At 46.0% G+C, this 16,591-nt stretch overlaps 1 protein-coding gene across 3 annotated transcripts in view; it reads right to left on the bottom strand.

Moving 5' to 3' along the window:
• Positions 1 to 16,591, bottom strand: part of LOC138662820 (oocyte zinc finger protein XlCOF22-like) — a 42,462-nt gene that overhangs the window by 7,287 nt on the left and 18,584 nt on the right. For 2 of the 3 annotated variants that reach the window (XM_069748782.1, XM_069748783.1), the window contains exons 2-6: positions 10,206 to 10,355; positions 9,897 to 10,076; positions 9,691 to 9,814; positions 9,510 to 9,607; positions 9,221 to 9,311 (exon numbers count right to left, since the gene is read on the bottom strand). In XM_069748782.1, the coding sequence (XP_069604883.1) occupies positions 9,221 to 9,311; positions 9,510 to 9,607; positions 9,691 to 9,814; positions 9,897 to 10,076; positions 10,206 to 10,355 (643 nt within the window). Of the gene's footprint in view, positions 1 to 9,220; positions 9,312 to 9,509; positions 9,608 to 9,690; positions 9,815 to 9,896; positions 10,077 to 10,205; positions 10,456 to 16,591 lie in introns of those variants that run through there. The other variant, XM_069748784.1, reaches the window with a different exon arrangement.

Below are 16,591 nucleotides of genomic sequence, written 5' to 3'. Positions count from 1 at the left end.
TGGAGAAATCACCAACCACACAACTGAAGAACCGATATCAAATCTTTGTAGAGGATGAAGATGGCACACCTAAGAATGAAGCAATACCAGCAAGCAAAAAAGAAAAGGGCACACAGCAACAAGTGACAGCAAAAAGTACAGCCAAGAAGCAACGAAGAGTGGTGGTGGTGGGAGACTCACTACTGAGAGGCACAGAAGCAGCCATCTGCAGACCGGACATAACTGCAAGAGAAGTATGCTGCCTTCCAGGTGCGATGATCAAGGATGTGACCGATAGGATACCAAAGCTCTTCAGCTCCAAGGACGTCCACCCATTTCTTCTGATACATGTTGGCACCAATGACACGGCAAGGAAGGACCTACCGACAATCTGCAAGGACTTTGAAGAGTTGGGGAAGAAAGTAAAGGAACTGGATGCACAGGTAGTTTTTTCTTCTATCCTTCCAGTAGACGGGCATGGCACCAGGAGATGGAACAGGATCCTTGATGCAAACAACTGGCTAAGACGATGGTGCAGACAACAAGGATTTGGATTCCTGGACCACGGTGTGAATTACTGGTATGATGGACTCCTCGCCAGAGACGGACTACACCTCAACAAACCTGGGAAACACACATTCGCCAGAAGACTCGCTACACTCATCAGGAGGGCGTTAAACTAGAAGAAGAGGGGACGGGAAGAAAAACATTAGACTCGAACAAAGACGACCCAGGAAAACATACTCAGAAGGGAGGTAAGAACATTTCTAAAACAATCCACAGTGAGGAGATTGGAACAAAACAAAATCCTCTAAACTGCATGCTCGCAAACGCCAGAAGCCTGACAAACAAGATGGAAGAACTAGAAGCAGAAATATCTACAGGTAACTTTGACATAGTGGGAATAACCGAGACATGGTTAGATGAAAGCTATGACTGGGCAGTTAACTTACAGGGTTACAGTCTGTTTAGAAAGGATCGTAAAAATCGGAGAGGAGGAGGGGTTTGTCTCTATGTAAAGTCTTGTCTAAAGTCCACTTTAAGGGAGGATATTAGCGAAGGGAATGAGGATGTCGAGTCCATATGGGTTGAAATTCATGGAGGGAAAAATGGTAACAAAATTCTCATTGGGGTCTGTTACAAACCCCCAAATATAACAGAAAGCATGGAAAGTCTACTTCTAAAGCAGATAGATGAAGCTGCAACCCATAATGAGGTCCTGGTTATGGGGGACTTTAACTACCCGGATATTAACTGGGAAACAGAAACCTGTGAAACCCATAAAGGCAACAGGTTTCTGCTAATAACCAAGAAAAATTATCTTTCACAATTGGTGCAGAATCCAACCAGAGGAGCAGCACTTTTAGACCTAATACTATCTAATAGACCTGACAGAATAACAAATCTGCAGGTGGTTGGGCATTTAGGAAATAGCGACCACAATATTGTGCAGTTTCACCTGTCTTTCACTAGGGGGACTTGTCAGGGAGTGACAAAAACATTGAACTTTAGGAAGGCAAAGTTTGAACAGCTTAGAGATGCCCTTAATCTGGTAGACTGGGACAATATCCTCAGAAATGAGAATACAGATAATAAATGGGAAATGTTTAAGAACATCCTAAATAGGCAGTGTAAGCGGTTTATACCTTGTGGGAATAAAAGGACTAGAAATAGGAAAAACCCAATGTGGCTAAACAAAGAAGTAAGACAGGCAATTAACAGTAAAAAGAAAGCATTTGCACTACTAAAGCAGGATGGCACCATTGAAGCTCTAAAAAACTATAGGGAGAAAAATACTTTATCTAAAAAACTAATTAAAGCTGCCAAAAAGGAAACAGAGAAGCACATTGCTAAGGAGAGTAAAACTAATCCCAAACTGTTCTTCAACTATATCAATAGTAAAAGAATAAAAACTGAAAATGTAGGCCCCTTAAAAAATAGTGAGGAAAGAATGGTTGTAGATGACGAGGAAAAAGCTAACATATTAAACACCTTCTTCTCCACGGTATTCACGGTGGAAAATGAAATGCTAGGTGAAATCCCAAGAAACAATGAAAACCCTATATTAAGGGTCACCAATCTAACCCAAGAAGAGGTGCGAAACCGGCTAAATAAGATTAAAATAGATAAATCTCCGGGTCCGGATGGCATACACCCACGAGTACTAAGAGAACTAAGTAATGTAATAGATAAACCATTATTTCTTATTTTTAGTGACTCTATAGCGACAGGGTCTGTTCCGCAGGACTGGCGCATAGCAAATGTGGTGCCAATATTCAAAAAGGGCTCTAAAAGTGAACCTGGAAATTATAGGCCAGTAAGTCTAACCTCTATTGTTGGTAAAATATTTGAAGGGTTTCTGAGGGATGTTATTCTGGATTATCTCAATGAGAATAACTGTTTAACTCCATATCAGCATGGGTTTATGAGAAATCGCTCCTGTCAAACCAATCTAATCAGTTTTTATGAAGAGGTAAGCTATAGGCTGGACCACGGTGAGTCATTGGACGTGGTATATCTCGATTTTTCCAAAGCGTTTGATACCGTGCCGCACAAGAGGTTGGTACACAAAATGAGAATGCTTGGTCTGGGGGAAAATGTGTGTAAATGGGTTAGTAACTGGCTTAGTGATAGAAAGCAGAGGGTGGTTATAAATGGTATAGTCTCTAACTGGGTCGCTGTGACCAGTGGGGTACCGCAGGGGTCAGTATTGGGACCTGTTCTCTTCAACATATTCATTAATGATCTGGTAGAAGGTTTACACAGTAAAATATCGATATTTGCAGATGATACAAAACTATGTAAAGCAGTTAATACAAGAGAAGATAGTATTCTGCTACAGATGGATTTGGATAAGTTGGAAACTTGGGCTGAAAGGTGGCAGATGAGGTTTAACAATGATAAATGTAAGGTTATACACATGGGAAGAGGGAATCAATATCACCATTACACACTGAACGGGAAACCACTGGGTAAATCTGACAGGGAGAAGGACTTGGGGATCCTAGTTAATGATAAACTTACCTGGAGCAGCCAGTGCCAGGCAGCAGCTGCCAAGGCAAACAGGATCATGGGGTGCATTAAAAGAGGTCTGGATACACATGATGAGAGCATTATACTGCCTCTGTACAAATCCCTAGTTAGACCGCACATGGAGTACTGTGTCCAGTTTTGGGCACCGGTGCTCAGGAAGGATATAATGGAACTAGAGAGAGTACAAAGGAGGGCAACAAAATTAATAAAGGGGATGGGAGAACTACAATACCCAGATAGATTAGCGAAATTAGGATTATTTAGTCTAGAAAAAAGACGACTGAGGGGCGATCTAATAACCATGTATAAGTATATAAGGGGACAATACAAATATCTCGCTGAGGATCTGTTTATACCAAGGAAGGTGACGGGCACAAGGGGGCATTCTTTGCGTCTGGAGGAGAGAAGGTTTTTCCACCAACATAGAAGAGGATTCTTTACTGTTAGGGCAGTGAGAATCTGGAATTGCTTGCCTGAGGAGGTGGTGATGGCGAACTCAGTCGAGGGGTTCAAGAGAGGCCTGGATGTCTTCCTGGAGCAGAACAATATTGTATCATACAATTATTAGGTTCTGTAGAAGGACGTAGATCTGGGTATTTATTATAATGGAATATAGGCTGAACTGGATGGACAAATGTCTTTTTTCGGCCTTACTAACTATGTTACTATGTTACTATGTTAGAGTGGGAGAATGAGCTTCTGCTCTAGCTGCCCCTGAAGTTCCAAGTCGTTCTGCAGCACACACCATTGCAGTTCTCTTGCATGGAACTGGGCCCATTTTACTGCTGGTATGCAGGAGGTTAGAGACCCCAATACCGACATGGCTCTTCTTAAAGTCATCTGTTTTTTTTTTAATGTGGACATAATCATTTGTTTGATCTTTTTTCTCTGGGAGGCGCCACTCCTGCGCCACGGAGTCTACTGATATCCCTAGGAAACTCTGGACCATTGCTGGCTCTAGTTTGGATTTCTTGAGGTTCAGTTGCCATCCTAGTGTCTGTAGAGTGTCCATCACTATTCTGACCTGCTCCTGACAGTGAGAAAAGTTTTTCCTCACTATCAAGAAGTCATCTAAGTAGGGTATTATCAGAGTGTCTTTTTCTCTGAGATGTGCCGTGACCTCTGCAATCAGTTTTGTAAACACCCGTGGGGCTGTTGCTATCCCAAAGGGCAGAGCCCTGTACTAAAAGTGACGTAGCTGGGACCCCATCTGAACTGCCACTCTGAGAAACTGACGATCTTGTTGTCTGATTGGGACGTGATAATAAGCGTCCTTGAGGTCTAGGATGGACATGTAACACTGAGGATATAGAAGTTTCACCGCTGATTTTATGGTCTCCATTTTGAAAGATGGAATTATTAGATATTTGTTGAGGCCTTTTAAATTTATTATTGTCCTCCAAGAATTGTCCGTTTTTTTTATGAGAAAAAGGGGGGAGTAAAACCCTTCCATCCTTTCCTCTGTTGGAACTTCTTCCAAGACGTGTTTGTCTAGGAGTGATATTATTTCTCCTTCCAGACTGTCTTGTTTCTCTTGGGAGGACTGTACCGGGGTCTGCATGTATCTTCTTGGAGGCCAGTGGTGGAATTTTAGTTTTAGGCCTGATCCTATGATCTGTTGGATCCATACGCTGGAGGAGATCCTCTCCCAGGCTGGAAGGAAGTGAGAGAGCCTCCCTCCCACCTGAGAAGGACCATCACTGGGAGGGTTTCTTGGTGTCCCTGGGGGACTTGCCAAAATAGAAGCCTTTCCCTCCCCTGGACCGCTTATGGAAGTTGCTCCTGTTTCGGTCTCTATACTGCTGCCTTCGGAATTTTTGGCTTCTCTGAAAGGAGCGCCGAAAGGGCTGAAATGGCTGCTTAGAAAAAATTTTCTTTTTGTCACCAGCTTTTTCTAACACTTCGTCTAGTGCCGGTCCGAACAGGAAGTTCCCCTCACATGGCAAAGAGCAAATCTTCATCTTTGTATCTCCTGGCCAGTCAATGATGCTTCAGCTAGAAATACTGCTGCTGCTCTCATGGTTGGTATTGCCTCTAGGAGAGTTTCTCTGGGAACTTTTTGTTCTACCTGTTCCTCCAGGTTGTCTATCCAGATTTTAAGGGATCTGGCTACACAAGTGGCCGCGATAGCTGGCCTTAGTGCCCCTGCTGAGACTTCCCATGCCGTTTTCAGGGAACCGTCCACTTTTCTATCCAGCGGTTCTTTTAGAGAACCTAAATCCTCAATTGGCAGGGAGGATTTTCTGGCAACTTTTGAAATTGCCACATCAATCTTTGGGGCTCTATCCCAAGATGAGGACGCCTCCTCTTCAAAAAGATATCTTCTCTTTAGGGAGGTGGTTATCTGGGACCTTTTTTCCGGTTTTTGCCATTCCCTTTTAATCAGTTCTCGTAGCTGGTCAATAATAGGGAATGACCTCCGTTTTCTCTTTTGCAAACCACTGAACATAAGTTCTTGGGCTGTCTTTTTAGCCTTCTCATCTACCAGCCCCATGGTAGAGCGAACAGCTTTTATAACCTTATCCGTAGCCTCCGCTGGAAATGCGTCTTCCTCCTCTGAGCTACTATCTGAGCAGCGAGCTGTATCTGAGTCCCCCTCTGACTCCAAGGAATCTCTTTGGGATGCTACTGAGGGGCTGGATCTGTCCCTCGATCTGGCATCTGTGTCAGCTGTCTGCAATGCTTTTACAGACCTCTGATTGGATCAGTGATCTTAGACTCTCTGTAAAGGAGGGTGTTTCCTCCGCTACCGTCTTGTTAATGCAATCCTGACACAGATTTTTATTCCAGGATGGTTTTAATGCTTTTTTGCATGAGGGACATTCCTTGTTTTTAGCCTTTGATTTACACTTATTGGGGACCTCCTATACTCCACCCCCCAATGTATGTAAGAAAAAGAGGGGAGAGACTGAGATAAGAGAAGAGAAAAGAACAGACATTAGCGTGCTAGACTTTCCCGCAGTTCACTCACCACTCAGATGCTTTCAAAGTACGGGTACCGGATCCGGAGGTAGGCTGGTTTTCTCCGTGTCTTCCAATGAGACTAGGGACCCCTCCTTGGTATGGCGATCCGTCCGTACACTGCCCGAGCGGCTTCTGCTGCTGCCATGGCGGATCTGGCTCTTCTCACTTGAGCGAGACCGCCTTTCCTGTACTTCTTGCTCTGGCATCAAATGTTCTGGTGAAAAGCTCTTTATCATACACACTACCACGTAACAAGAGTAGTTACCCTCAACCTGGTTTGGTTTAGTGACACAGGGCAGCACTTCTGGCTCGTTTAAATGGATTCACTTCCTTTTTTTTTTTTTTTTTAATGAATCACCTGGTTGATCCTGCCATTACTGGTCGCTTCAGTAGTCAGGTGCATGTGCGCACCTGTCATGATTTGATCACCTGGCTGATCGTGCCTGCACCACTTCCGGTGCTCATAGATGCATTCAATCACCTGGTTGATCCTGCCATTACTGGTTGCTTCAGTAGTCAGGTGCATGTGCGCACCTGTCATGATTTGATTACCTGGCAGATCGTGCCTGCACCACTTCCGGTGCTCATAGATGCATTCAATCACCTGGTTGATCCTGCATCTGCCGGCCACCAGCGCAACGCCTGCGCTGTATAATTATGTCAGAGCGCGCACCCGGCAACCACTTCCGGTGCGCGCTATTAGATCCACCATTCACCTGGTTGATCCTGCCTCTGCCCGAATACTGCCATCGGGTCCTGAGCGCACACCCGGCTCTTACTTCCAGTGTGCGCTCCTTCAGCGCTCTACCTCCAGGCGTGCACCCAGCCTTCATTTCCGGTGTGCGCCGAAGTTTTCGGCCCTCCTGCCACTCTGCCTGCAACAAAACGTACTGAGTGCTACTGCCGGGTATTGTGCGCACGCGCGTACCATACCATTTCCTGAAGCATGGCGCCGGCTGGGCAGAAAGCTCGCACTGTCCCAGGAATGTCCATGCCGCCGGTCTGGAACTCAGGGAGACAGCGTAACACTCACCCCAGTGCTGCCAGACATCACTCCCAATCCCTCAGCTGCCTCAGGTACCGACCAGGGGGGAAGGGGGGAGACCTGCTCTTAATGCTCGACAGGGAGGGCCCCAAAACTTCCGAGGAGCTTACCTAGCCCGGGCACCGATGTGCCTTACGTGCTGCATGGCCACCTTTGGTTAACAGGGGGGGGCACCATAAAAGTGACGCCCGTGGACAGGATTTTAAATCAACAGGTGGGAACGCCACCTGCGGCCGCCGTGGATAATCTTCACCCGAGCAATCCTCACGGGTTGTGGCCATGCTTCGCTCAGTGGGGGCATGGAATACATGACCCCCGAGGCGACTACCGGTACCTGGTGACGGGTGCAGCAGACCAGCGCCTGCCCAAATCCACCCGACCTAGGCCCAGGCATCCTGTCCTGTCTTCATCAGAAGTCTTCTATCTTGAGGGTTCCCTGTCAAGGACAGGAAACCAACTGATGTGGAGAGAGGAGCTGCCCCTTTTATCATGAAGGTTTCCTGTCCTTGATGGGCGGATCCCCTCTCTCGTGGTGCCGTCATGTATGATGGAAAAAAACAGGTTCCCACACTATTAGTGACTGAGAGGCTGTTGAAAAGCAACAGAGTTTCTATAAACCAATCCAGAAAATCCACTCTCACTTCTGAGTCTTGCAGTGTTGCTCAAACAACATTTAGGATACCTGTATTTAGCAATATTTGTGGTGTGTGTCTCCTGGAGCACAATCTGGACCCTATGTGCTGGGTAATAAAATGGCAGATGTGTAATTTTGACATCCACTTCGTGCTTATTTCCAGGAAGTGGATGTGGATTCAAAATATTCACTCCTCCTACACACGTGGGTCAAAATTGTTGGTACCCCTCGTTTAATGACAGAAAACCCCACAATGGTCACAGAAATAACTTGAGTCTGACAAAAGTAATAAATCAAAAATCTATGAAAATCAACAAATAAAAGTAAGACATTGCTTTTCAACCATGCTTCCACAGAATTTAAAACAAATAAAACTCAGGAAATAGGCATGGACAGAAATGATGGTACCCTTAACTTAACCGCTTTGTGACCGCCAACGGTAGATAAACGTAAGCGCTGCACAAAGCCCTGCTAGCGCCGACGTTTATCTACCATTTGTCTATGGTTGGCGATTTTGTGCTCATTAGGACCCCACGTACCTTATAATGCGGGGATTCTGGCACACAACACATCCTGTGACCCCCGACCTCATTGAGACTTGATTGGTTCAGGTCGTGATGACGTCAGTGTCACACCAGCCAATGAGACAAACCACTAAGAAAGTTTGTTGTAGCAATTAACTTTCCCGGGCGATCTGCCTCATAAAAACGCTGTTTCTCCTCAGATCTCCTGTCAGTGAGAGATTAGAGGAGAATCAGTGTTGAAAGTGCTGCTGGCAACAGCTGTGTCAGTCAGCGATCTTGTTATAAGGTTAAAAAAAACAGATAAGGCAGGTTAGGGTTAGTGCTATAGTTAGGGTTAGTGTTGGGGCTAAAGTTAGGGTTTATTCCAAAGTTAGGGTTAGGCTAGAGAATTACGCTTTTCTCAATTGTCTCCCCAATAATTTGGTAACGTCAGTGTTTTCGATTTCCGAAAAAAATAAAATGGCCCATCAGTATTATAGTGCAGAGGAGGCTTATGCACTTTTATGTTCTGACAGTGAAGATAGCGCAGTGCTGGATGGGGATGTGGATTCCGAGGGCTTTAGTAACAGCGACAGTGATAGCTCAGAAATGAGCAGTGATTGTGGTCCATCCTCACACACAAGGACCAGTACAACAAGAAGGACAAATAGCGCTTCTGGAGAAATGTCTCCAACTCAGGGAACAATGGCCAGTACTAGCGCTGTCCCTAGTGCTCGTGAGTTGGCGCACACCAATGTCCAAGGGGCTTTGCCTCTTGATGTAGCATTTCCCAGAGGAGGATTCGGCTACTCCATTCATCCCTAATTTTATTGCCATTCCTGGTATAAATGTGGAGGTGGAAAATTTTGGACCAATCTATTTTTTATAATTTGTTTGACAGAGCTTGCTAGAGCATATTATCCTACAAACAAATTCATGTGTGTCCCAATTCATCAGCCAGAATCTATGGTAATCATGGTATTACGGCCGGACTACACCACCGATAAAGCAGCCACAGCCGGTGCATCTGTGACTTCTCTGAATTTAGTGGTTACTACTCACCTGGGTAGCCATATGTGGGAATCTCCTCTTTACACCGCTCATCACCCCTCACATATGTCTCTGTAGTATTAATATGGGTCAGATCTTCACCCTGAAACAAATATTGTAAAAGTCACCGACAGATGGAGAAGTCCCATCTATGATCAGCTCTAATCCTGCCATCTCCACCGTTCTCATTACACAAGTATAAAACATATAATACTGGTGGATAAAACAAGACTGAGCACAAGACCTTCACCGGCGTCTACACATCACAGGGGAGATCTCCTGACACCTTCTCTCCATCTACCTGCTGATCCTGAGGAGCATTGGGATCTTCTTGGTAACAGTCCTGTGGAAGAAGAGGACGGGGACATCTCTCTGGTGTTGTCCTCTTACTGGATAGATCTGAAGGAAACACATACAGGGGGTGAATTCATTCTTTACATACAGATAATTATAGGCCGTGTGTATTTAGTCCTGTCTATTACCAGGAGATGTGAGGGGCTGGGGAACCTCCATTATGACGTTCTTGTACAGATCTCTGTGTCCTTCTAAATACTCCCACTCCTCCATGGAGAAATAGACAGCGACATCCTGACACCTTATAGGAACCTGACACATACAATGATACCGTCATCCCCCGATCCCTTCATAGCGTTACTGTATAATGTCCCAGCATTCCCAGCAGTGTCACCTCTCCAGTCAGCAGCTCAATCATCTTGTAGGCGAGTTCTAGGATCTTCTGGTCATTGATGTCCTCATGGATCAAGGGGTGAGGTGGAGGCCCCGTGATTGGGCTCAGGGGTCTTCCCCATCCATCAGACACAGGGTCCTGACAGCGATCACTAGAGGTCTTCTTCACCACTGTGTAATCCTGGTAATGGAGAGACACATTAATAAATCTCACTACAGACATTTCCAGAGTCCTCACCTCTCTAGTTCTGTCCATCTGTTATTCCCATAGATGAGAATGATGTAATGTGACGTCATCAGAATCTCTCACCTCTCCAGTAAGCCGGAAGAGGATCTCTAGGGTGAGGTGTATTATCCTCTCCGCCATCTTGTCTCTGTCCATATCCATCTTTGATGGGTAAATCAGGAAAATGTTCTTTTGTAGAAGATCTTCACTGAGAGGATCCGATATTGTAGAGACCTGAATGAGAAGATAAGCCGATGTAACATCATAAGAATCCTGTGTAATAATACAATTACTGGAGATAATAAGGGAAACATATGAGATTTATTATTTTACAGTATTTAGTTTGCTTCTTTACATCTACTAATAAATCCTATATATTTAGGCCACAGACAACAAGCAGTTTCCTCCTCGGAGTCGGCAGCCGAATACGTTTCTCATAGACTCATCTTCCATAACGCTAATTCTCATCTCATTTACCGACCCTGGAATCGGCATTAGCAATACTGCAGGAGATATTCATTACACGCGACATGAGAAATAACTACTTCATGATGAGGACGACATCTTCATCTTCTACTACGGCTCTAGAAACAGATTTGTCCAGAGTCGGTCACTGACTCCATCACCACCGGCCTCTATATGAAGGTTTCCCGTCTTCCCCGCACTGTAATCTTCTATCACGTTAGATCTCAGCTCTGATTCACACACAGAAGTTTGAGGCTTTTACGGTACCTTCACACATAACGATATCGTTAATGATATCGTTGCTTTTTGTGACGTAGCAACGATATCGTTAAGGAAATCGTTCTGTGTGACAGCGACCAACGATCAGGCCCCTGCTGGGAGATCGTTGGTCGCTGAGGAAAGTCCAGAACTTTATTTCGTCGCTGGATCTCCCTGCAGACATCGCTGGATCGGCGTGTGTGACACTGATTCAGCGATGTCTTCACTGGTAACCAGGGTAAACATCGGGTTACTAAGCGCAGGGCCGCGATTAGTAACCCGATGTTTACCCTGGTTACCAGCGTAAAAGTAAAAAAAACAAACACTACATACTTACCTACCGCTGTCTGTCCCCGGCGCTCTGCTTCTCTGCACTCCTCCTGCACTGGCTGTGATCGTCGGTCAGCCGGAAAGCACAGCGGTGACGTCACCGCTCTGCTTTCCGGCCGCTGTGCTCACAGTCAGTGCAGGAGGAGTGCAGAGAAGCAGAGCGCCGGGGACAGACAGCGGTAGGTAAGTATGTAGTGTTTGTTTTTTTTACTTTTACGCTGGTAACCAGGGTAAACATCGGGTTACTAAGCGCGGCCCTGCGCTTAGTAACCCGATGTTTACCCTGGTTACCCGGGGACCTCGGGATCGTTGGTCGCTGGAGAGCTGTCTGTGTGACAGCTCTCCAGCGACCAAACAGCGACGCTGCAGCGATCGACATCGTTGTCGGTATCGCTGCAGCGTCGCTGAGTGTGAAGGTACCTTAAGAAGGTGACAGAGTTTGGCTGAATGCCCCCCGCCCCCAAGTACTGGATAGTATGGGGCGGCCTAGTTATTACGATACTTACATGCCTAATAATGGTGTCTGGGCTGCAATGTATGAAGGTCTATTAGGCCAGAGGCAGCGTCCAATAAGTTACCTTTTACCGCCCCCATACACAGACTAAAGTTCCATGAAATCACTGATTTCGGGGGTTTGGGCGACTATATAATGTATTTGGGGGCCTCCCAACAGATGATGTCAGGGCAGAGAAGGATCTGACATCCTGAATTTCAGAGGATAATCCGTTTGTTCTTCCTGTAGATAATCCTCCGCTAGAGGAGTCTGGAGGCGACTCTCTCATACAGACCCCAGGAAAGCTGGAATATTTGTGTGTATGGAGTAGTCGAGAGAGATGGCCGTCTACCAAATGACCATTCAGCCAACTCTTATCTCATGTGTATGGGGCCGTTAGTATTACACTGACAGCAGTGATGATACACGGCACTACAGTAGTACAGGGCATCACCGGAGCCATCAGAAGCTTGTGTGTTGTATGATCGCACTGATCAGAGGGGGTTAACAAAGGGTTAAAGTGAAAAACATCATAGTTTCACCAACAAGAAATATCCATCACTATATGGAAAGCAGAGTCACTGCACAATGTTAGTTAAGTCTCGTCCATAACTACTTTATTATACTCTATTATCCTGTACACAGTGGAGGAGATAGAAATCACAGGTCCGACAGCAACAGCTGGAATTGGGCCCTACAACGTAAAGAAAAAAATTTATATATATATATAAAGCTGAGTGTATGAATGTGTGTGTGTGTTTGTGTGGCCACGCCCATTCCACATATCAACCAATCACTGACCATCTTTCATTTCACCAGAACTGTTTAGAAGAAGCTGAGCTGTGATTGGTTGCTATGAGCAACAGTTTTCCCACTCCACAACACCTCAGCAGACACTGACCGGGTGGGAGAAATCTCGCATCCCTGGGAACATAAGCTCCAGCCATTGTCTGCCCCCCAGAAAGGAGCAGAGAGCACATGACAGAAATGAATCCCCCCTCCTCTATTACTGCCGCGCTCTATTGTTACCAGCGTAGAAAATCGCATCATCAGCGGCCGCACACAGAGCCGCACTGCCAGGTTACATAACAGCACATCTCCAGGAACTCCCTGCTCAGCGCCACCCAGCTCGGGACTATCGGATGGAGGATGTGTGATGGGTATATGGGCACGGGACTATGGGATGGAGGATGTGTGATGGGTATATGGGCCCGGGACTATGGGATGGAGGATGTGTGATGGGTATATGGGCACTGCACTATGGGATGGAGGATGTGTGATGGGTATATGGGCACTGCACTATGGGATGGAGGATATGTATGATGGGTATATGGGCACGGGACTATGGGATGGAGGATGTGTGATGGGTATATGGGCACGGGACTATGGGATGGAAGATGTGTGATGGGTATATGGGCACGGGACTATGGGATGGAGGATGTGTGATGGGTATATGGGCACTGGACTATGGGATGGAGGATGTGTGATGAGTATATGGAAACTGGACTATGGGATGGAGGATGTGTGATGGGTATATGGGCACTGGACTATGGGATGGAGGATGTGTGATGGGTATATGGGCACTGGACTATGGGATGGAGGATGTGTGATGGGCATATGGGAACTGGACTATGGGATGGAGGATGTGTGATGGGTATATGGGAACTGGACTATGGGATGGAGGATGTATGATGGGTATATGGGAACTGGACTATGGGATGGAGGATGTGTGATGGGTATATGGGCCCGGGACTATGGGATGGAGGATGTGTGATGGGTATATGGGCACTGCACTATGGGATGGAGGATATGTATGATGGGTATATGGGCACTGGACTATAGGATGGAGGATGTGTGATGGTTTATGGACACTGGACTATGGTATGGAGGATGTATGATGGGTATATGGGCACTGGACTATGGGATGGAGGATGTGTATGATTTGTATATGGGCACTGGACTATGGGATGGAAGATGTGTATGATGGGTATATGGGCTCTGGACTATGGATTGGAGGATGTTTGATAGGTATATGGGCACTGGGCTATGGGATGGAGGATGTGTATGATGGGTATATGGGCTCTGGACTATGGGATGGAGGATGTGTGATGGGTATATGGGCACTGGACTATGGGATGGAGGATGTGTGATGGGTATATGGGCACGGGACTATGGGATGGAGGATGTATGATAATCTCCTGCAGTACAAGGAAATTGTTCTCCTGTGTGCCCATGTAGCTCAGTATGAGGTCTCCACACAGTATGACGGCCCCACAGCACCTCACACAGTATTATGGGTAGAGACGATCTAATATTTTAATGTTCTGTTCGGCTCACGATCGCCGAATTTGCAACATTCCCCAACATTCCCAGCTGCTGTGAGCGCAGCCTCAGTGTCTAGCGGTGACATCACTGATGCTCTGTTCCCAGCCGGGCTGAACTGCGGTGACCTCGGTGAGAAACCCCGCTAGCACTGTGAGAAAGTCGCACGGTGTAGAGGCGAGTTCACCGGGAGAATTATTAAAAAATACAGTGTGGGGACAACTCTATTCTTGATAACTAGCCTTGCTGAAGCTGACAGTTGAGGGTTGCAGACCCCCAGCTGTGAGTTTGCTTGGCTTGTTATCAAAAATAGGGGGAACCCACACAGGTTTTTAAAATTATGTATTTACCGCACAGAAGCAGCTGATGAATACTCCTATCATCCGCTCCTGCTCTCACTGTTATTAGCAGGTGTCGTACGATGGGAGCAAATGACCCATCAGCTGAAACCAGTGGCCGGAAGTAACCTGTATACCTCCCATCACAGCTGAGCGCTCCCGCTGTCTTTTGACAATGGGGGAACTGAGACTCTCTGACAGTGAGGGATGGTTTCACCGCCGTTAAGAAGCGGAGCTTGCCGTGCTGTCATGCATATCATAGCGTGTCAAACACTGTATTGTCAAGCCCCCATTCAAGTGAATGGGGTTTGGGTCCACTCTGCTCAATGACAGGCTGTATGGACGCATCATGCAGCCTGCCATCTAGAGATAGCAGAGCTGAGTGTGAGGTCACATCCGGCTGTCCTTGACTTTTCTGCTGCAAATACACTGAAAGAAGTGACATGCTCTATGTAAATACAACGCTGCAAAGCACAAAATCCTGATGACAAAAAAAAAACAGTGTGTGTATGAGATTTCTGAAATCTCAGACTTTTCTTGTAATGGAAAAAGCAGCTGAATATTTGCATATAAAAACGCATCAAAAACGCCCAGTGTGAACATACACGTGAGAGCAGGAGCAGATGATGGAGGGTATTCATCAGCCGCTCTTGCGCTGTAAATAAATAATTAAAAAAAACTGTGGATTCCCCCCTATTTTTGATAATCAGCCAGGCAAAACTCACAGCTGGAGGCTTCAACCCTGAGCTGTCAGCTTCAGCAAGGTTGGTTATCAAGAATAAAGGAGTCAACACGCTTTTTTAAATTATTTTAATAAATAATTTTAAAAACATGGCATGGGGTCCCCCCATTTTCTGACAACCAACCTTTCTAAAGCTGGGGGCTGGTATTCTCAGGCTGCTAAGGGGCCATGGATATTGACCCCCCAGCCTAAAAGTAACAGCCCGCAGCTGCCCAGAAAAGGCACATCTATTAGATGCGCCAATTCTGGTGCTTTGCCCGGCTCTTCCCTCTTGCCCTGTAGTGGTGGCAAGTGGGGTTCAAATTTGTGTAGTTGATGTCACCTTTGTATTGTCAGGTGACATCAAGCCCACGGCTTAGTAATGGAGACTAAGACACCGATCCATTACTAATCCTATAGTTTTTTGATAAAGACACAGCAAGAATAAAGTGAATTGAAAAAATGACACAGACTCCTTTAATAATCTCAATTAAACCATACTTACGACCTTGCCTAATTCCACCAAAGCCCTCGATCTCCTGTACTAAAACTAAAAAACAACAATATACCATACCTGTCTGTCGTTCTGTCCCACGCCGTAATCCATGTCTGGGGGAAAAATAGTTTTCAATCTGGACGGTGCCAAGATGTGACCGTCCAGGCTGAGAACCTCTGGTGAATGAGCTGCTGGGAATGCAACATGAGTGACTGGCAGTAACGTCCTAGCCTAGCTGAACTGCGGTGACCTCAGTGAGATCCCCGCAAGCACCATGAGAAAGTCGCACAGTGCAGAGGAGAGTTGAAATTCATTGCAGTGAAATTCTCCCAGTGAACTCACCTCTGTACCGTGTGACTTCCTCATGGTGCTAGCGGGGATCTCAAAGAGCCCACACCATTTTTTTTAAGAAAAATTACATCTACAGTAAGGTGTACACACTGTACTAATTGTATTTCTCACTGACATCTATATATCTACCTATTCTATTTGTATTTACTGTATGTAATCCATGTCTTCTATCCTGTCGGCTCCTGCAGTGATTTTACACTACCGCGGCTGCTGAATTACCAGCTCTTTATATATATACACACACTGTCACTGACATCTATGAGAAAACTTCCTTCTCACCCCCAATGGAGGTGGTCTTTGTTGTCCTTTCTCAGTCCAGAGCCTCTCACCTAGCCAAATTAGTTCTCATTCTTCGCACTGACGAGGGCCAACAGGCCGAAACACCGTGTCTGCGAATTGAGATACTAATTTGGCTTTTATCCTAAGTCATATTGCACGACTCGTTAAAGAGTTGATTGTGACTTGTAGGATCGCTACTTCTAAGAGGTGGCGCTATAGAGTTTAAGTCCTCTTTTTCTCAGAAGAGGCAATTTGCATATTATATTTCCCAGAAGAGCATTGCACGGCGAATAAGCCTCCTTACCTTGACAAGCCAGAGATGGTATGTCACTCTCCATAAGGAGAAACAATACCCCTTAGACCCTAGTTGTTTCTCAGTTAGTGGACAAGCAGGTGTTTTATCCATCCAGAGTTTCC

This window comes from Ranitomeya imitator, chromosome 2 (genome assembly GCF_032444005.1).
Source record: "Ranitomeya imitator isolate aRanImi1 chromosome 2, aRanImi1.pri, whole genome shotgun sequence".
In the NCBI taxonomy this organism is placed as follows: Eukaryota; Metazoa; Chordata; class Amphibia; order Anura; family Dendrobatidae; genus Ranitomeya; species Ranitomeya imitator.
This window is presented reverse-complemented; position numbering and strand designations above follow the sequence as displayed.